General features: G+C 42.1%; 1 protein-coding gene across 1 annotated transcript in view; it reads right to left on the bottom strand.

Moving 5' to 3' along the window:
* LOC126267233 (SET and MYND domain-containing protein 4-like) overlaps positions 1-22,186 on the bottom strand; it is a 134,172-nt gene that overhangs the window by 63,866 nt on the left and 48,120 nt on the right. The window contains exons 4-5 of the mRNA XM_049972215.1: positions 15,448-15,661; positions 15,180-15,335 (exon numbers count right to left, since the gene is read on the bottom strand). Of these exons, the coding sequence (XP_049828172.1) occupies positions 15,180-15,335; positions 15,448-15,661 (370 nt within the window). The remainder of the gene's footprint in view (positions 1-15,179; positions 15,336-15,447; positions 15,662-22,186) is intronic.

Here is a 22,186-nt window from a genome sequence, read left to right as displayed (position 1 = left end):
TTGCAAGGTAATGTTGAGTGTTGGTGCTAACCGAGTATGCTCATAAGAGGCAAACTGTGACAGGAGGACACTATCAAAATCTCCCGATTAAGTTCCAAAGGCTGACAACACGAATTATCACAGGACGCTGTCCAAGGTGATGCTTTAGCTCTGGAATGACGGCACAACTCATTCTGCCCAGGACACATGTTGCTTAATTTTGACCCATTTGCCATGTTCTCCTGACATGGCACAAATGACTTTTTCCTCTTTCCTCAAACGAAGAAACCAAGGCATGGTAATCATTTTCAGAATGGTGACAAGGTGGCTTTTGCTACATAATATTTCCTGAAAAGCCAAAATGCAGACTTATACATTTCCGCCAAGTTATCAATCACTGGGAAAAAATGTGTTGCACTGAAGAGTGTCTTTGTAGAGGAAGCACACTACCACTACCACTACCACTACCACCAAGTTTTGTGGTCTCAGCTTTTTTGAAGTAATGATTAAAACTTTAACACTGTCCATGATATATTTGTTCACATTTGTGCCACACATAATTTGAGTCTAAGTGACGCACAGAAATTACTCCATATGACATTAATAAATGGAAATATGAAAAAGTAAGCTACTCTTCTGAAAGTTTTACTACCAACAACAGAAATCATCAAAGGGCAAAAGTTTCTGTATTCAAGTATTTAAGAATATGTTGGTACATAGTATTTGAAATAGGGTTCCTATCTATATGCACACAGAGAAATTCTAAACATTACACTGATGTGACAAAAGACGTGGGATACATTAATATAGCCTGTTTGACCTCCTTTTGCCCAGAACAGTGCAGCAACTTAATATGGCATGGACTCGACAAGATTTTGGAAATCTCCTGCAGAAATGCTGAGCCATGCTGCCTCTACAGCCAAGCATAATTGCGGAAGTGTTGGATGCACAAGATTTTGTGCATGAACTGACTTCACTAACATCCCATAAATGTTCAATGGCATTCATAGTGGGCGACCAGGGTGGCCAAATCATTCGCTCGTATTGTCCTGAATGTTCTTCAAACCAATTGCAGACAGCTGTGGCCAGATGACATGGCACAACGTCACCCATAAAAAATCCACCAGTTTGGGAATATGAAGGCCATTTATGACTGCAAATGGTCTCCAAGTTGCCAAACGTAACCATTTCCAGTCAATGGTTGGTTCAATTAGACCAGAGGATCCAGTCCATTCCATGTAAACACAGCCCACATCATTAAGGAGCCACCACCAGCTTGCGCAGTGCCTTGTTGACTACTTCGGTCCTTGGCTTTGTGGGGTCAGTGCCACACTCGAATCCCTTCAACACTTCTTATGAACTGAAATTAAGACTCATCAGACCAAGCCATGGTTTTCCAGTTGTCTAGGGTCCAACCAATATGGTCACTGGCCCAGTAGAGGTGCTGAAGATGATGTCATGCTGTTAGCAAAGGCAGTCTCATCAGTTGTTTGCTGCATTATTACAGTAAAGCCAAATTTTGCTGCACTTTCCTAACAGATAGTTCATTGTACATCCCACACTAATTTCTGTGGTTATTGCACACAGTGTGGCTTGTCTGTTAACACCAACAACTCTATGCAAATGCCCTTGCTCTCAGTCATTAAGTGAAGGCCGTCACACACTGCGTTGTCTGTGGTGAGAGTAATGCCTGAAATTTGGTACTCTCAGCACACTCTAAGGAAGCTGTCTCCCCTGGAATTTACAACTGTGACTGGGCGAACTCATAATCTAACACCCAAACTGAGTGAACAAATTTCTCAAATGTTCAATGAGCAATGTACTAAAAACTAATAACAAGATAACAATACAATGTACTTAGTAGGCTTATTCTCAATAAAAAAAGTAAGTAATCATAGATATGATTAAATTATATACTGTAACTGATATATTTTATTCCAAAGCCTAGAAATCACAGATGTTAAAAAAGGTATTTTTGACTCATGTTTGTAATCTTTTTTCCATAACTTCCAATTGAATCTCAAAGTTGAAATTTATATTGATGTTTATATCATAAAGGTCTATTAACTGTGAAATTTTCAGATTTTTATCTGGTCCCACAACAAAGATATTACAGGTCATAAAATGGAATTTTTTTAAAAAAAATCCATTTTTTAAAATAGAGTATTTTTTTAAGTGTAAGCTGCTCACCATTGATACTATATAAAAAGTAACTATACTATACAGTGTAATAGCGGAGACAATATTAAAGCTGAGTAATTAATCTTTCTTTGGAAAACTACTGTTCAAACATTGAGTTTTTTAAATTTGTGGCTGATAGCTTTGAACTACTGAAAATGTATTAAAGAATACATTCAGCTAAGTGATAATGATGTTAATTTGTAGCCCAGAATGTGTTGAACTAAATGCATATTATCTGAAAGGCTTAGGACAATCCACTAGTGAATAATTATAAAAAATGTAGATGCTTGCAAATACGAAAAACGCATGTGGCTAGGAACAAATATGGCTGCCATTTCAAAATAATAAACAATAATTTTTTTATAAAATATTTTTGTGGCTACTAAACATTGGGGAATTCATCCAGCAAATATAAAATTTTTCTGAGCTGGTAAGGAACCAATTACTTTTTCTTGGACCACTTGGTATGGATTGGCCTTGCCTGCTAAAGTTCCTCGAATCTCCGAATAACTTCTCCCAATTACATTTCACATGTCACTTTCCTTGATGTTGATATTCCTCACCAAAGGCCAGCTACACACTTCCGTCAACATTAAACTCATCAACAAACAACAGTACTTGCATTCTGATTGCTATCCTTTCTATGTCAAACATTTCCTCCCATACAGCCTTGGCATCCTACGCAAAGGTATTTGTTCAGATGCAGGCTCTTTACAGCAACACACAACCATTCTCGCCTCAGCCTTCACTGCATGTAATTACTCCACCAGTCTAGTTAAAAAGCAGATTTCCTGGGTCATCACATCCAATCCTGGTACTGCTGATCCCTCCAAAAAACAACTTTGGAGCACACCATTGGTGACTCAGTATTATCCTGGTCCAGAATGTGTTAATCAGCTACTTTGACAGGGCCGTGACTTCTAAAAATCATGTCCTGAAATGATATCCATTCTGCCTGAAATTTTGCCCACCACACACAGAATAGATTTCTATTGCCCTCCCAATCTCCGCCAAGATTCTTGTCAGACCCTATGCTCCTTCTGTACCCATCTCCCTACCCTATGGTTCCTACCCCTGTGACCGTCGCCACTGCAAGACTTGCCCTATGCACCCTCCTGCCACCATCTGTTCTAGCCCTGTAACTGGCAAAACATATACTATCAAGGGAGAGCCACCTGTGAAGCGACGCGTCATATATCAGCTGTTAAGTAAATACTGTTGGGCCAGAGCATGCTCTACAACATGACATTTGTGACCTTGACACTTCTTTTGCCACATGCACCATCTGGATTCTTCCCCCAGACACCAGTTTCTCAGAACTCTGCAGGTGGGAACTACCAACATGATCTTGGTTCTCATCATCCCACCTGGCCTTAATTTATGTTAATTTCTTCTGTCTCAGCATTTCTTCACTGTAAATACTCTTTGTCCGGCACCGCGTGCCACAGAATTTGACGTCATGGACATTGAAGACCCTTAGAGGTCTCTACACCATCGCGCCATGAGCTGTGGCAGCGCGTGCCTCCTGGCCCGCATTTAGTGTGAGGGCATCATGGTGGAGCACGTGGTACCAGCAGCCAATAGTGGCACCCCGGATCGTGTATTTAAGTGCCTGTCTCTCTCTCAGCCAGCGAGTCTAATCGTTGCACGAGTCTTGACATATTGCCTCGACAACAGACAGTGTGTTTACTGTTCTTTATTTTCATTAGTAGTGGCTACCTTGGATTTGTTTTGTTGTCTCTGTCACTCTGTTGCTTCTTGGGTGTTGTCATTATAAGGGCTGTCTCAATTGTCTGTTGTTGTTTCGTGTCTGTCCTTTCCGTTCATGTGTTTGTTCGGGGGCCGCTCTTCGTTTGGTCCTGCCTCGCTTTCTCGACCATCCTGCGACTGTTCCGGTCGAGGTTATAATGGGTTATGACATTTTTGGTGATGAGGATGGGATGGTGGCAGTTGCTAGCATGGAGGCGAAGTTGGTCTGTCTTCTGGAGTAAAGCAGAAGCTCATGTAGCAGCAGCAGCTCCAGTTAGACATCTTACAACAGTCGCTGCAGATGCTAATGGACAAAGTCGATGCCCGGGACGTGTTACCACGACAACTTCAGAGTCATCGGGTGTCCGACACTTTTCCATGTCCACCATTGTTCCCACCCTTTAATGACACTACAGAGGACTGGGAAATCTACTTACATTGGCTGAAACAACATTTCACAGCTTTTCAAGTCATGGACGACCCCTTGCAGTGGCAGTTGTTTTTGTCTTGGGCCTCCCGAGACACATTCTTTCTTCTTTGCAAGTTGGCACCGTTGTCCGATCCTGTGGCTCTCTCTTTCCAAGAGATATGTCTTTTGCTGACAAACTATTATTCCCAAAGCTACCATGTGGTCGCCTCTCAGCTGGAGTTCCACCAGTACCATAAACAGCCCGGTCAATAGTATCGTTCCTGGGTCATGGACTTGCAGGGTCTCGGCCATCGTTGCGATTTTATGTGCACCAGCAGTGTAAGGCTTCATATGTGGACTCCCTGATCCGGGATGTGGTGGTTCAGCTGGCTCCTGATCCTGAGGTCCGTACTGCAGCATTGAATCTCGACAATCCCTCCTTGGAAGAGATTCTCCGCATTGCTCACTCCTTTGAAATTGCTGAAGTGGCTAAGGAGCATTTTATGGCACGGCTGCAGGTGGTGGCGATCGAAGCGTCACAGTCGGTTCTGCCCTCACGACATGAAAGTGGCCTAGCTGACAGAGGCCAGCACTGTCGGGGACTCCTCGTCGTCCAACATCTCTATGGCATCGGCGCCTCGGGTTGATCCTCGTCGCCGGTCGCATGGCCAACTTCCATCTTGCCCACAGTGCTTTACTGCACATTCTCGAGCTGATTGTCCCCACCGCTGGAAAACATGCACGCTGTGTAACAAGGAGGGCTACATCCATTCGGTTTGTCTTAGTCGCTCGACTTGCTCCAGTCCTGCCCCTCCTGGGCCTCAAGATACAGTCCATGCTCTGCAATCAGCTATCCCACAGGATGACCTGTCAGCATGGAAGCTTTTCCTCACGCTCTGCATTTTCACTGAGGATGTCAGTTTTCAGGTTGAGACTGGGGCTATTGTTTGCCTGATTAATATGGTGATATATACCCGGCTGGGCTCTCCTGAGTTGTCACCTCCCTCTCGCCGTTTGGTCGCCTACGGAGACGGTTCCATTCCCCTTTGTGAGCAGTTCATTGTCCAGGCGTCACACAAGTGTGGTCCTCGACTCTTTGTCATCAACCATCAGTTAGCTTTGAATATTTTTGGCCCGGAAGCGTTTCAACTGCTTGGCTTTTCAGTTTCTGACGAAGTTAAGGTCATTTCCACGGCTGTTCCTTTTCAGGACTTGGACGATCAGTGCTCCACTTTTGCGTCATTGTTTGCAATGGATCTCGGAAGTGCTTCTGGTTTTCAGGTGCACATGACCCTACGGCCGTATGCACAGCCTCAATTTTTCTGGGCCCAGCCCCTTTTGGTGGCCTTACAGCCAGTGGTCAAGCACGAGCTTAATCGGCTCCAGGCCGCTGGCATTCTGGAATCTGCGACTTACAGTTCCTGGGCGACGCCATTGGTGGTCATACGGAAACTAAATGGGTCTCTCTGGCTGTGTGGGGACTTCGGCGCTACAGTCATGCTCAGTTCCTCGTTGACACTTACCCCATTCCCCGACAGGAAGACCTTCTCGCCAAGCTTACCGGCGGAGAGTATTTTTCAATGATCGACCTGGCTGAGGCATACCACCAGTTACCCTCGATGGCAAGTCTCAGAACATCATGGTTGTCAACACGCCTTTCGGATTGTATAAGTACAAGCGCCTTTCCTTTAGTGTCTCTTCGGCCCTGGCCATCTTCCAGCGGTTCCTGGAGCAGCTTACACAGCCTATCTCCACCTGTGTGAATTATCTGGATGACATCTTGGTCACTGGGCGTTCCCGCCAGGAGGGCATTATTTCACGCTCTGCTGGTTTACACTATCAGCTGGACAAGTGTTGTTTCTTTCAACCGGAAGTGGAATACTTAGGCCTCTGGCTTAGCAAAGATGGCATTCGCCCTTTGGGTCGTATTGTTGCAGCCATTATTGAGGCCTTTCCTCATCCCAAGGATTTATCTGAACTCCAGGTGTTTTTGGGCAAGGTTATTTATTACTTAAAGTTCTTGCCCCATGCTGCCTCTGTTGCTCAACCCCTCAATCACTTACGTCGCAGTGGGGTACCTTTTGATTAGACTCCTGCCTGTGACCAGGCTTTCCTCCATTTAAAGGTGATGCTGAAGTCTGTCCCTTGCTTTACTCCCTTCTCTCTGGACTTTCCCTTGGATGTGGGAGCTGATGCATCGGCATACGGCATTGGGGCCGTCCTCGCGCATTGGGATACTGATAGCTCCGAACAGTCCATCGCTTATGCCTCTAAGACGTTGACCCCAGCACAGCGGAACTACTCCCAGATTGAAAAGGAGGCCCTGGCAATCATGTTTGCAGTCCAAAAATTTCACACCTATCTCTTCAGGCCAAAGTTCACCACTTTTCGGACCCCACTCTCACCGTCCAGAGTGGACGGTTCAATGTCTCCATCGCAGGGCGTTGTTTTTACGTAATTACGCTTAGACCAACTGGTATAAGCCCACCGCCCACCATGCAAATGCAGTCACTTTATCATGTCTCCCAGCAGGCCCTGATCCTGCCTTTGACCAACAGGAGGTCCTCTGGTTTCACATTGATTCTGCCCACCGGGATGCACTGGACAGTCTGCCTCTTATGGCTGCTCACATTGCCGTGGCTACTCGCCGCAACCCTGTCTTGAGGCAGATTCTCCACTATATGCTCCATGGGTGGCCCTTCCATGTTACTCGTCAAATGCAGTCTGATTTCAGCCCCTGGTGCCACCTGTCCCACAGGCTCCCCGTAGTCGATGATGTCCTCCTGTTGGCCACGGAGTCAATCGCCCAACAGGTGGTCGTCCCTCAGGATATGCGGCTTTGGGTGCTCAGTTTGTTACACCGTGGGCACTGGGGTATATCCCGTATGAAAGTTTTGGCTCACCAGCATGTGTATTGGCCCAGCATTTATGGTGATATTGACTGTCTGGTCCGAGAGTGCACTATGTGTGCGCGTCACCAGGCAAGCACCCCCTCAGTCGTTTGCACCCTGGCCTGTGCCTCGCCGGCCCTGAGATCACATACATACCGATTTTGCAGTTCTGTTTTTGGGGTCCACGTGGTTACTCATCATTGATGCCTACTCCAAATACCCATGTCGTCTGCATGGCATCCACCATCATGGAGGCTACACTCACGGCCCTGGATCAAGTTATTGGCATTGGGGGCCTCCCACACATGTTTGTCTCTGATAATGGTCCTCCTTCCGTGGCTTCTGTCAGGCCAACGGTATCAAACATATCCGTAGCCCCCCTTTCCACCCTTCGTCCAATGGCGCGGCAGGGAGGCTTGTCCGAACTTTTAAACAACAGTTGATCGACACATCTCCAACCACATTGGCCCTCACCCTGTTTTTGAGCACTTATTGCACAACGCCAATTGATGGACGCAGTCTGGTAGAGCTCCTTCATGGGTGACAGCCGCGGACCCTGCTCCATTTGCTGATGACATCCCACTCTTGTCCCCACTATCTGCCATCGCAGCGGTATGGCCCCAGCAAGGCCATGTGAGGGCCCGAGTATGGGCGCAAGTCGGGTTAGGCACCCGCTACAGTCGTCGCGGCCCATGGGTGGTGTGTGACGTCGATGCACACGTCTAAAGGGTTGGAGCGCTGCCATTATAATCAGCTCCGCCCGCGTGCCGCTGCGGGACTCGTGCCGCCGCCTCCTCCCCTACCTCCTTCGAGTGTGGACGGAGTCCTAGAGTCACTGCCTCTGCCCCCAGTTGCTGTCTCCCCACGGGCCTACCACTGGCCCTCCCCGCTCCCGGGTGGATCAGCGGCTTTCTCCCTCACCCTGCCTGGACTCTCTGGGTCAGCTGTCATAGGTACCTCAGGCATCCCTTCCCCCCCGACGACAGTGGTTGATGAGCCCGGCTCTTCTTCCCACTGCCGCCCACCTCAGCACCGTCTGGGGTGTTTCCACCCCTATGCGCAAGTTTCCGGGGGGAGGGATCTGGTACCATGCGCTGCGGAATTGAATCCGTGCCAGACATCATGGATGTAAAAGACTCCTAGAGGTCTCTGCACCATTGTGCCATAAGCCGTGGTGGTGCACGCCTCCTGGCCCACATTTAGTGTGAGGGCACCACAGTGGAACACGTGGTTCCAGGGGCCAATAGTGGCACCCCAGATCGTGTATTTAAGTGCCTGCCTCTCTCTCAGCCAGCAAGTCTAATTGTTGTGTGAGTCTTGACATATCGCTTCGACAACGGACAGCGTGTTTACCGTGGTTGTCTCTGTCACTCTGTTGCTTCTACGTGTTGTCATCATAAGGTCTCTCTTGATCATCTGTTGTTGTTTCGTGTCTGTCCTTTCCGTTCGTGTATTTGTTTGCGGGCCACTCTCCATTTGGTCCCGCCGCGCTTTCTCAGCGACCCCGCTACTGGAAAGGTCGTGGTTACAACACTTTGCTTCACTCTGTTTTGGTTTCATACATCTTTCATTGTCTTTCCCATCTATTTTTCACAGCCCCCCTTCCACCTGTGTTATGTACAATGCACTTAGGTCTTCACTCTTTTTAACTCATGCATGATGTTTAAGCAGTAATCTCTGTCTGCATCTTACCCTGTCTTCTGCTTTTTTAAGCTCTCAGGTTTTCAAATCTTATCCGATACAGTCCCCAGCAATCATACCATATGGTAAGTCCCCCCCTGACCTGCGGTTCTGGGTGACTTTCCTGCAATCTATCCCTTTTCCTAGACCTCTAGTCCTTTTCCTTCACCCCTCTTGCTTCTCCTTCAACCCTTCTGCCTGAAGACAGAGCCACCGGCCCTATAAGTTTGTCAATTACAACCGTCTTTTATGTGTGTGTTCTGCTGCTGCTTGGTGAGTAGATTTTTTTATGTATCCAATTAAATAACTTTGTCAATAATTGATTGTTTTCATTTTTACGTTTTATGTAAATACTTTAGGATTAAAGGAGACATCTCACCAAAAAGCAGAAGAACTGATTATCAATAGACACACACAGATGAAAGAAAAATTGCTAGCTTTCAGAGTTACCCTTTGATGAGCTAGAGTAAAATAGTGGTTAGTGTACTTGGCACCATGTATGGACATAGTTGTGTGTGTGTGTTCGTGTGTGTGTGTGTGTGTGTGTGTGTGTGTGTGTGTGTGTGTATCCTTTACTCTAGCTAGTCAAAGGATAACTCCGAAAGCTAGCAAGTTTTCTTTATTTTGTGTGTGCCTATCAACAACTCAAAACTTCTACTTTTTGGTGAGTGGTCTATAAGAATTTTCCTACAACATTAATAACTTACTTTTGATTTATTCTGTCTCTCACATCTTATGGGCTGTTACTGTGGGCACACTCTCGTCATATCAGTGACATTCTACTTACACAGAAAAAGGTAATATGAATAATGTGTAAGACTGGTCCCAAGGACAATGTCTCCCTCTGTCCATTAGAGTCAAAAAATTACAGTCATCTCTGTTATATGGTGAGTAGCAACTATCCTTTTCATAACATTGTTACATTCCATCCTGGATTTCTCATTGTTTGATTTTAACTAACTAAATTGATGACCACGTGATCTCAGTATAACTCAGTTTTTAATATGTCTACATTATTACAATTGACTGGTTTCAACCACTCTATGCTGTCACCTTTAGTTCACACTATAGGTACCACAGTAACTGATCACAGCTGTGTAATCAGTTACTGACCACTGTACAAACCTTTGGCTATTAAAGTTATTAAGTGTATCAGTCTTATTAATGCACAAAGGTTTGTCCAACATTCATTACAGCAAGGTTGATTACACAATGGCAATGAGCTTCTGTGGCAGTCATTCCGGAAGCAAAAGAGGACTACGTACAATGGCTGAAAACAGTCATTTTGGACTCCAGACAGTGCTATGCAATCTACAGAGAAATGATTTTTGTTTCTAGTATAATGATTGTGAATTTCATAGTTCATCCTAAATTCATTCTTATTATTAGTCAAAAACAGCACTGAGTAAACATATTGGCATGTACGACTCACAGAATATTCTTATTTCATGCTTCTACAAAATTAATACTTTTTAATGCTGGCTGCACTGCACTAGAGAATTATGCCACAGGACAATACTGAATGAAAGTCTGCAAATAACACACAGAGGTCACTGCAGTGAGACAGATTTTGAAGCACCTAGTGGGCAAAAATTGAGATTTTTGGTTAATTTATCCATGTGTTGGTATCACCTCAGATTGTTAACCACATTGATGACTAGATACTTGACACATAGTATACGTTGTGTCCATTACTCACTGCTTGAGATACCTGACGTTACTTTTACATAAAATAAAGTAAACCATTCACCTACAGCTGACTAATTTGTGGTGCATAGAAACACATCACAGGAAACAGTATTTAGCTTTCATGCTTTGCCATTTGTCTAGTAGAAGTATACACGCATGCATGCACGCACACATACATGTACGCACACATGCGCGCCCACACACACACACACACACACACACACACACACACACACAGAGAGAGAGAGAGAGAGAGAGAGAGAGAGAGAGAGAGAGAGAGAGATCTGGGTGTATGTATGTGTGAAAGAGTGTACTTCTGCTAAAGATAAAGCAAGAGCTCAAAAGTTAGTGTAAATACTGTCTTCTGTTGCATGTTTCTATGTGCCACCCATCAGTCTGGTACATGTGAGTAGGTGCCTTTCCTTTATTGTACATGTTAGGCCATCCAGGAATTTCCATTGTTGTTGTAAAATATTTTTATTTGTTAGAACTTCAAATTATGAGTTTAAGTATGATTAAGGGTTAAGCTGTTTGCTGTGAACGAGTTATAAGGTTGTTGTTCTCCTCTCTGTGTCTGGTACAGATGTATTTACACCTTTACCAAATCCTTGTATTATCTGAAACTTAATAGTTTTTGTTGACTACTCCAATGTCTTTGGTAAGTCACATACATTGACAGAAATGTGAACACACTATCGTATTCCTTGTGCCATGGAAGTAAACAGTCTCCAAATGCCATCTTCAGGAATTTCCTGCCATAACTGAAAAATATGCTCTGTTGGTTCATGAAGACTGTTGTCTGGAGCCTGAGATATAAATGTACATCTTCCTACCACATCCAAGACCTGCTCTATGGGTGACAAATCAGGGGACCAGGCAGATCAATACATTCCTCAAAGTGTTTGTTGTGTGAACTGCAGTTTGGTGTTTGGCATTATCAAGGGCATCCATACCCAAAGGCAAGGGGGAGTCATGGCCCCTCCCTACCTCTCAGGGAAAGAAAAAAATTAGTGTAGTCAGGTGTTTTTCTTTCAAGAAAATGATTAAAAAATTAGCATTACACAGGTTTTTAAGTTGTCATTCATCTTCCAAAATATTAAAAATACTCCACACCCCCAGTTCTTGCCCCTCCCTCTCCAAACAGTCATATGGGTGCCTTTGTGCATTATCATGCTGGAATGTTCCATTTGGTACCCTGTCGTGAAAGATATGACAAAAGGGTTTCTGGACACACTCTCACATGTGTCTAGCTTCCCTTCAACAATTACCAAATCAGTCCTGTTATCATATGTGATGGCTCTTTACACCATGATTCCACAAGCTGGGAAGGTACGGGGCTCAAAAATCACTGCTTCATGTGAGCTTGCACCAGATTGTATATGGACATGTTAGTGTTAATCTGACTGCAAGAGACAGAAGCAAGACTCATTGCTGAAAACCACAGACTGTCACTCAGTGTCCCATTGGACTTTGGCTGTAATATTGGGTTGGTAAATAAGTTTGTAGTGTTTTCCGTAAGTTTAATAAACACAACAGATATGCATAACAAAGACTCTAGTGATCAGTAATATATTCTCCTTCACTATTCACAACAATCCATCAATGCTGGGGGAACTTTTCGATTCCACAACTGTAGAAACCACATAGTTTCAAGATGAAGAACTCGGCCAGCCATGTTCAGAGCATATTTCCATCCAGAAAGGAAGTTCCTTGAAGACTGTTCAATAGAGTGTGGAAAAGGTGAAAAGCTGATGGTGCCCGGTCAGACGAATAAGATGGGTGCAGAATGATTTCCTATCACAATTCCTGTATAGTGTTTTTTGTCTATCTAGCAGAATGCAGGTGGGTGTTATCTTGGAGAAGCATCACTTCATCCAGTCTTCCTAGTCACTGTTCTTGGAGTGCATCTGCAAGACATCTCAGTTGTTGACAATAAATGTGAGCAGTGATGGTAACACCTCGGGGAAACAATTTGGTGTACGCCAGGCTGTCATTGTTCCACAATATGTGCAACACTATCATTTGTGGATACGTGCAGGTCTTTATAAGGGAAGTTGTTGCTTCATTTGGACTCAACCATTACTTTCTTTTCCTTACGTTAGCACAAAGACACCATTTCTTGTCACCAGTAATGATACAGGATAGGAATGCTCAGTTCCGTTCACAAACCAACTGACGATGCACAAGCAGAGATGCGCCCCAGGCCACCCACTGAATTTTTGTGATTTTGGCTTAGAGCATGCAGTAGCCACACTTGATTTTTGAATCTTCCCCATTGCATGTAAAAGTTGCACAATTGCGGAATGATCACAGTTCATCAGACATACAAGTTCTTGAATACACTGAGGTGGATCATGTGGTTAACACATTTAAAAAAATCTTCATCAAATCCCAAAGGTCTTCCCCTAAACATGGAGAGTCACTAATGTCAAAAGAATTCTCCTTAAAATGAGAAAACCATTTTTTTACCATGCTCTATCCACTGGCATTATCTCCATACATGACGCAAATGTTTCCGGCTGCTTCTGTTGATGTCACCCCTCTACCGAACTCAAATAGAAGAATATGTCAGAAATGTTACTATTTCTCCACTTGGCATTCCAATTTCTGGCATCCATAGCTCCACTCACTATCTTCAAATGACAAAATAAAAATATGTAAACTCCACCATCATCAGTGAACTACAACTTTAAAATGACAATCGATATATAAACCCATAGCAACCAGAATACAAACATGCAAAAGAAAAACACTACAAACTTATGCACCAACCTAATACATACAAGTTTGTGTTGTCTGCAGTATGATGTCAGCAGTAAATTATGCATGGGAACTCTAGATCTCAGCACAGCTTCCACTAAGCTGTTCCCAACTGTTCATAGTGACACTGCCTATAACCTCTGCTCTGATTTATACTGTTGCCGTGTGTCTATTCATGAGGGGTAATGATTAACTGGTTTTATATTCAAGATATGACTCCAGCCGTGCAAGTGGAGAGCCCGTTAATGGTATGACATTTTGATCTACTTAGTAAAATTTTACAATATACACATTCGGGAGCCTTAGTGAAGTTACATAAAAGTCAACAACATCATGAACTATTTTTGGTGCAAAGAATTTTTTCCTAACATCAAACTAGGCAGTTGTTAAAACTTTATCGTCTGAAAAGCAATTCTATATACCATAACAAACCACCTTTTCAAAAATGTCTAAGAACACACAAAGGAAGGAGATGAGTCCAGAATTAGACACTGCTTTCATATCTCTACCTTTTATAAACAGCTGCTACTGTTGCAAATTTAAGTTTTTCAGGAAATATACCTTGACTCACTGACTGACAATAAAGGTAACTCAAGGGTGTTGGGGCAGGGGGCACTATGAAATCAGCAAAGATTAGAGTGCTTTGGATAAAATAGCATCACAGCCATAAGAGTCATTACTTTTCAGTAATCTTTTTACAACTATTGAGCAAGCATAACTGATGTTTTGAGTATGCAATATCTATTTAAGTATCTAATAGAGCTTGTTTCAGTGGTCCATGTTTTGCCTGTGTTTCCTGCTACTGCTACAAACAACTCGCAGACTACAGTGGCCAATGATTTAAAACAAACATCAACCAGCTTGCAGTTATTATCATCCAGGTGCTAAACATCATTTGCCTCACCAAATTTATTTGTTTCATACCTTATAATGCTCAAAATTATCTTTGCTTTGTCTTTCAAATTTTGATTTTTTTTTTTTTTTTTTTTTTTTTTTTTTTTTTTTTTTTTTTTTTTTTTGCTTATTACATTGTGTTTTGTTTTTCAGATGACATAGTGATGAATTATGCAATATTGCTTGTAGCAAACCTTAAAATTGGATTAGTGCCAGCATCTTTTCTCTCATCTTCCACTGTAATTGTCCGTAACCCACTGTAAAGTAAGCTGAATTCTTAGTGTTGTAGAAACAGTTACATCAGTAACTCTACCATTTTTCAGATGTAATGAATCTCCTCTCACGTTAATGCCAGGCTTGCATGGTGCATAGCTCTGTCAGCTGCTGGCATATAAATTCAGTGTATGTTCCTATGCACCAACAGGCTCAAATACACTGCAAGTAGATTAAGTAAACAACAAATACAGCGGAGTGGGTGAAGAAAAAGAACACAAAGAAGGAAATAAGAAATAATATGCACTTATTCCAACAAGTTCTTATCAACTGATGCCCCAATTATCTTCATGACTATGAAGTCTACAAGAATAAGGGTATATGCATTTCATGGACTAGTGACAAATGATCACGAAAACAAATGTGGTTTAAAGGGCACCACTGGTTCGGGGATTACAACTTTTAGTTTAGCTGTGGTCCTGGTAGCAAGCACAAGTAAGACGCATGCTCAGAGGACCAGAAGAAGACCAACAGTCAGTCGTCAAAATACTGGATACAAAATGGAACTGTTGGGTCTGCTAAAACCCGCAAAACACACCATCATGTTTAGATATATTCCTTGACCTTGTGTCACTGATACAGACGACTAATTGAACAAAAATTAAATAGAAGGGAGACAATGGAGTATGAGATCAAGAATATTAGTATTACTATAGAAATCATGCAGTTCTTACGGGATGGGTGTTGCACATTGCTTACAACAATGATGACAATACTGTCTGCAGTAATCGGGGAGCAGTACAAATGCATATGGTTTCTCCACGAAGATTATATCTCCAGCTCTTAGGTCCTGTTTAGCTACAACATGTCTTCCTTTTGATGTGTTATACCTAAGCAATTCAACAGAGAGTAATTAATAACTGAGAACACAGAAAATGCAATAGATAAATGAAAACATTTTTTATAGGAAAATACATTTAAGTGTTAAGAAATGTAACTGACCTAAGTGATAAGGCTGCTGATGCATAAGCAAAACTTTCACTTTCACCATGAGAAACTACTGGAATTTTGTCCACTAACTTCATTTCTCTTTCACCACTTGTTCCTACATCACTGCAGTCCTTAGTAACATTGCTCTCAGACAGTGAGTCCTTAAGTTTCATCTGTATTGTTGATTTATTCATTATAATTTGCAATTCTTTTTCTTCTGCATCACCTATAAATTTAAAAACATGATGGATGTTGCTCTATTAGAAAAAAAAAACTAATTGTTTACCATGAGTATGTGTAATGAATACAAAGGAGCTAGTAAGATTAAGGAACATGTCTTCACACAGTACTGTAAATGAGTAAAGTGGGCCAACAACATTAAATTAGTCTTTATTATGAAAGACAAATTCCAAACAATTCTCAACTCCCAGATAACAACAGTTAGTGAATTTGACAAAAGGTGTACAGATGAATATAAACTCATATCTATAGGAGAATTGATCACTTTTCACCAAAAAGAAGACACTTTGAGCACCACATAAAAAAGGGCAATTAAAAGATGATTCTAAAAACAGAATCCTTTGTGAGAGTGTTAACACAAACACAGTACTCTAGCTCAGATAGTCACACTCTTTTCCAGCAACACAATGTGACTGACATAAGTAGTGATCTCGGATGGAGCGAGCGATGGGGACAAGGAAGAAGCATAACATAGGGAAAACGAGAAACAGCGCATGTGGGGTTTAGATCAAAGCACACAGGCATAGAACAAGCAGGTGCATGCAAATGGAGCCATTAGAACCTTAGCAAGAAGGCATGAGGTGGAATAGAGAACAAATAAGAAAACACTAAAGATAGAAAATCTCTTTCTTTTCTTGTGATTTATCAAGGCAGATAAACCACAATCCTCTACTACTGTGGCATACAACATTCCACTGTTGCACCACACTGTGGTCACTGAAGCAGCCCAAATATTATGAATTACATCCTACCAAGAATGGCTGACTTACCAAAGTTGTCAGTCTGTTCACATCCGACGGTAACAGAATGACAGCCACCATACAACTGTCTTCCCTTCTTCTTTTCAAATTCTACGTGCTCACATGCCACAACCACGTCTTATCTATTCATTGGCTGAGTCCATAACTAAATCTTAAGTACTTCTCATGTAGCAGAGATAAATATCGAAATCAGTAAATGGGCATTCGGAACATAAAGGCAAAATCATGTGAAACGTAAAGATGATCACGTAAAACGAAGGCTTGATGTTCATATCCTGGACAGGAACAAAAGAAGATATTCAATTTAATATAAATAGTTTTCCACAAGTACCTTTTCAAGGCCGACATACAACTAGCTTTTTCAAATTCATTAACTATTGCTGTATTTTACGGACTATAAGACACACATTTTTTTCTTTGAAAAATTGTCTCCAAGATTCAGGCGCGTCTTATACTCAGAATTAATATAAGGGATCATGCGTAGTTTACTGAATGTAACAACGCCATGTACGTGGTGAGCATTATCATTCACCAGATGAGGATGTGACTTCCACAGGTTCTGTATTGAAGTCCAGTGCGTTAACAGCTGCACCACTTTGCTCATTGTTGACATGACTGTAAGTCATCAGTTTTTGCCATCAAACCCCCTCCCCCCATATCCTGATCTACAGCAGGTCCTTGTGTTTCCCATATTTTTCTTGCCCTCTGTCATGGACTTCTTACAGAGAGAATAAAACCAGGCATGTCACACACCATTGGTGTGTACCCCCTCAAGATTTGATTTTCATCAGCTCACAATGTTTGGGCTCTTATAAATTTTATCCAACTTGCAAATGTACTGGATTCACAATTTTCCAGCATTTGCATTTTTCATGGATTTAGGGCCATCCTTGGGAGTTTTTGGTAAAATAATGGGGATTTTGAAAACCCTGTTTGCAGGTAATTCATTAGTTTGATCAATGTCTGACGTATGGTGATGATGACTTTCTCTACAAGCTATATGACTTAATTACATGATGATGAATAAAAACACTGCTGACAGCTGGTAAAATTTGATTTTAACTAACCACACTGCCAATTTAATGGATTATAGTTGCATCTTCACAAGCAACAAAAATTGTTACATTAATCATGATAGGTGAAGAACACTGTGTTCACATACAAAGGATTAATGCAATAACTTTAGTTGCACCTGAAAATGAGAGTGTAAGCCAAGAAACTGGTAGTATGATCAATTAAAACCAATTTTTACCAGTTGTCAGAGACTTTTCATTCATCATGACCTGAAGCAGCTGCAGATGACCTGCATATAATACGGTTTGTTAATTAGAGGACTGATACCATAGAGTGAGAACAATTACCAGCCTGGATCCTTATGTTCATCTCTGTCTGGCATTCTGTATCCTATGGGAAAATTGTCACTGGAAAATTAAATTAACCCTTTTATAGGATAGTTCTCCCTCTATTGGTGGCCGAAGTGGGCCTTTCGCCCTCAGTAAATCCCTGTTCATGATAAGATATTCTGTTTGTACATTTTTTGCAATGACAGCAATCTTGTTCACTGTAATCTCATGACCCAGCTCATTTTCAAAAGTTCTGCATCATCATGCACACAATATGGTTACATTATCATTGTATGCCAAGTGAGTGATGTTCTTATTTTTGACTTGAATTCAATCAAAGTTCTTGTCGAACATCAGTTTCTCTATCTTTTTAGGAGGAGTCCGGGAAATAGGGATGAATACTAAAGTATTGTAGAACATACAAAATTTATTAAAAATATATTTTTTTCACACGTACTTCAAGTAATTTCTCCCCATTTATGTATCAAAAGTATGTTCTCCACATGATCACCTAAGGATGCACAGCAACAAGTGATGCATTCACTGAAGTTCTCAATGATGCATACACAAACATCTGGTGGGATTTTGTTAACAACCCTTTTAATTTCACTTTTTGAATGGGTGTATTGTTTGTGGTTTGTTCACGTACACAATCCGTTCCACCGCGCGACCGTGGCGTGGGGCGCAGACGGCAGAGGGAGTGTGCCGCGGGCGAAGGTTATTTAAATTGGCCGCCGCCACGGCCGAACCTAGTTCCCCCTGAGCAGCCATAGCGTACGGATCTCCGTACGGGGACGTTCACAGGAGCTCAGTCCATCAGTTCACCTGATGATGGCGACATGTATAATCGCTGAAATATTGTGAGCATTGGACACTGTAGACCGGCAGTACACCCATGGATATTCTGATTATCAAATACGCCGGGAGAAACTCAAGAATCATATGTTTTCTAATGTTCGAACAGAACGCAGTCGATCTGTTTTCTTAATGTTTGAAACAGAACTGGTGGTCTCACAATTCTGGACCAACTTCCGAACTGATAATTCAGTTGGAGCAGGATTATGTCCATGTGGCACACGCAATTCACGAATGTTTGCCTTCCGACTTTCACAGTTTTTGTAACAACTTTTTAGGCTTAGGATATGTTGCTCAGTTGTCATCTGCTCCATGATGAAAATAAACATCAAACAACAATATTGATCAGGCAAAAGCTATCAGACTACTAATGGGATCACAGATAACAAACATGAAAAAACCACGGCTGCCAACCATCATATGACAAAACGACGCACAACTCAAATTTGTCCTTACTTCCTGGACACCCAGTAGTGCAAGATTGAACAAATCCTTATTTATATAAAACATCTTCTGAGTTTCATCTTGCCCTCTGTGTTACTTAAGTACACTCAAATTTAAGTTTCTTAGGGATTCTGAACTTTATCAGTCACTTCGTTAGGGCTCCCCAGTGAATACAGTAGTTACCTGCCCGAATTCTGAAAAAGGCACATACATTACTTCTTAGTGTTCTCACATCTTTTTGATGAAATACTGAAGAACATATTTATCACCAACTGGGGATTAAAGTTGAAACAAATGAGCCCTTCGTCACAATTTTTAGTCTAATTAATGAGGTATCAACAATTCTAGGAGTGCCTTCATCAGAATTTAAATGTTTAAAGTGGCCTATAACATAATTACAAATTTATGGGAAAATAAAATGTTTATATAAAAGTGTAAGTACTGGCTAACAATACAAGATAGAGACAGTACTTACATGTCACATATACTGTACAATAAATAACAGGCCAGAAGGGCTTTAGTAACAAAATTTTTTTCTTCCAGAAAATACTTTGGTACAAACCTATCACTATTTATTTATTTATTCTGTTCAATATACAGTTGAGCAGTAGAAATTGTGTGGTACTTGTTGCAGTCATCTTTGACAACCTTCTCATAAACTGGCCAAATGATCACTGTTTTTTAGTCTTCTGGAATTTATTTCATTTCCATATCTTTTAGATTAGTTACTGAAATTCTGCTTGTGTTTCTGTCTTGGATGCCATCCTCACCTGGGTTTTGGATTTTCCTCAGCTTCCTCACTTGTGTTTTCATTTACTTCAATGTGGATGGAGGATTATCTGGATATACACTGACTGGATATTGAAACTACTTTGTTGGGTTGACTATTTTAATGTCTGAAATAACATAAATGATAAAAAAAGATCTCAGTGGACTCACTGTCATTCCCTTTTATTCTCACTTACAATCATTCACTTCTACACACACCTATACTATGTTAAAATGTATGCACATGATCTTCCTTGTATATACATGGGTAACAGACAATTATGAAAGAAGACTGAAATAACAGGCCAGGGAAGTTTGGATGGCTGCTATTCAAACAGCTGGCAATCATCAGTATTTTTAATCTCTGTAATCTCAGTTGATGGAAATATAAATATAGCGCTTTTTAAGTTATGTTTATCTATATGTGACTGAATAATAATCATTAATATAATAAACCTACCTAACAAACTGAGTATGACATCAGCCAAGATACATAATTTAAAAGTTTTATGACATATGTTTCCTCATCACTTAAAATACAGGGCAAATTATTCAACAAATTGAAAGTTGCTCAACTTCCACAATATAAAACACATTCACTTGAAATGTGGTATATCAAAAATTGTATCTGAGGATTATTTGGTTAAGGCTGTGGTTTGAAATTTTTGACAGCTGCTTACTTCCGCCACCCAAAGCACTAATTTTCCCACAGGCACACAATGTTGTGCCTCAGCAGTAACACTGCTACTTACAATGACACCACTCATTTAATAGCATAGGTGTGGAGTCATTGAGAGGCATGCAAAAGAGAATGAAAACACTGCTAGTTTTTGGAATAAATCTTTTGACAAGCTAGAGTACACACACACACACACACACACACACACACACACACACACACACAACACAACACACACACACACATCTTGATAAAGGATTTATTATGAAACATAGCAAAGATTGTTTACTTTCTTTATTGCATCTGGTACTTCCAGAATTCTAGGAAAAAAGGCAGCTACACTCCTCAATGCTATTAAAATACTCCTGCAAAAAAAGCAGAGTATATGTGTGTATATCTGGGGTCTCCTGTTAAATCCCTGGATCAATTTCAAATAAATTTGACACAGAACCAGCAGGCCTCACAAGTATCAACACTGTAGGGTTTATAGCCTCCTAGCTCCATCAGGAGTGGAGATATGGGTAATAATGTGTTTTCCAGCCTCTGGTATGTACGCTACCCTGCCTGACAGACTCATTGTGTGGGAATCTTATCAGGCTGCCAAATCAATCTGCTCTGCAGGTCAGCATAAATTTCAGATGCTAGAAACAGTGTTCCGGGCCCCAACATGCGAGCTGCCCTGCACAATAGGTTTGTAGTGGGAGTGGTACCAGCTGCTTTATTGAACTGTATTACAGGGGCTACATCTGATGATGAGCATGGATGGACAGGCTGACATGGATAGAGGAGGGATGGATGGAGTGAGGGGGAGGAGAAAATGGACAGAGAAAGGGGGGAGCGGGGGCTGCTTGAGGCAGGTGGAAGGTGTAGAGGGGTAGTGAGCAGGTGGGAAAGGAAGAGGGGGAGAGGATGGAAACAGAAAGGAGCAGAAAGCATAGTCAAGAGGGGGGGAGGAGGAGGAAGGAGGAGGAGGGAGAAAGAGAGAGAGAGAGAGAGAGAGAGAGAGAGAGAGAGAGAGAGAGAGAGAGAGAGAGAGAGAGAGAGAGGGGGGAGAAGGAGATACACAGATAGAGGTGGGAGAATGAAATGGTCAGACTGAGGGAGGAAGTTGTGGACACACAGAGACGTGTTCAACATGTCTGAAACACATGCGGGGAAAGCAACTCGGTAAAGGCTAGTATACATACAAAAGCACAGTGCATGTACGTGTGTATGTCTGGAAGCTCCTCCCAAACACCTGGATCTGTTTCAACTAAATGTGGCATAAAATCATGGTGGTGGTTAGTGTTTAACGTCTTGTCGACAACGAGGTCATTAGAGACGGAGTGCAAGCTCGGGTTAGGGAAGGATTGGGAAGGAAATCGACCATGCCCTTTCAAAGGAACCATCCCGGCATTTGCCTGAAACGATTTAGGGAAATCACGGAAAACCTAATCAGGATGGCCGGAGACAGGATTGAACCGTCGTCCTCCCGAATGCGAGTCCAGTGTGCTAACCACTGCGTCACCTCGCTCGGTGGCATACAATCAGAAAGTTTCACGAGTCACAGGGGAAACGTGCTTTTTTTTAGCCCCTGCCGTATAGGCTGACCTGCATACCAGGCGTGTTGTATTGCTCTGCTTCACAGGACAGCCTACATATCAGGGACAAAAAACAGTGTT

The sequence above is a fragment of the Schistocerca gregaria genome, chromosome 4, assembly GCF_023897955.1.
Source record: "Schistocerca gregaria isolate iqSchGreg1 chromosome 4, iqSchGreg1.2, whole genome shotgun sequence".
Classification (NCBI taxonomy): Eukaryota; Metazoa; Arthropoda; class Insecta; order Orthoptera; family Acrididae; genus Schistocerca; species Schistocerca gregaria.
This window is presented reverse-complemented; position numbering and strand designations above follow the sequence as displayed.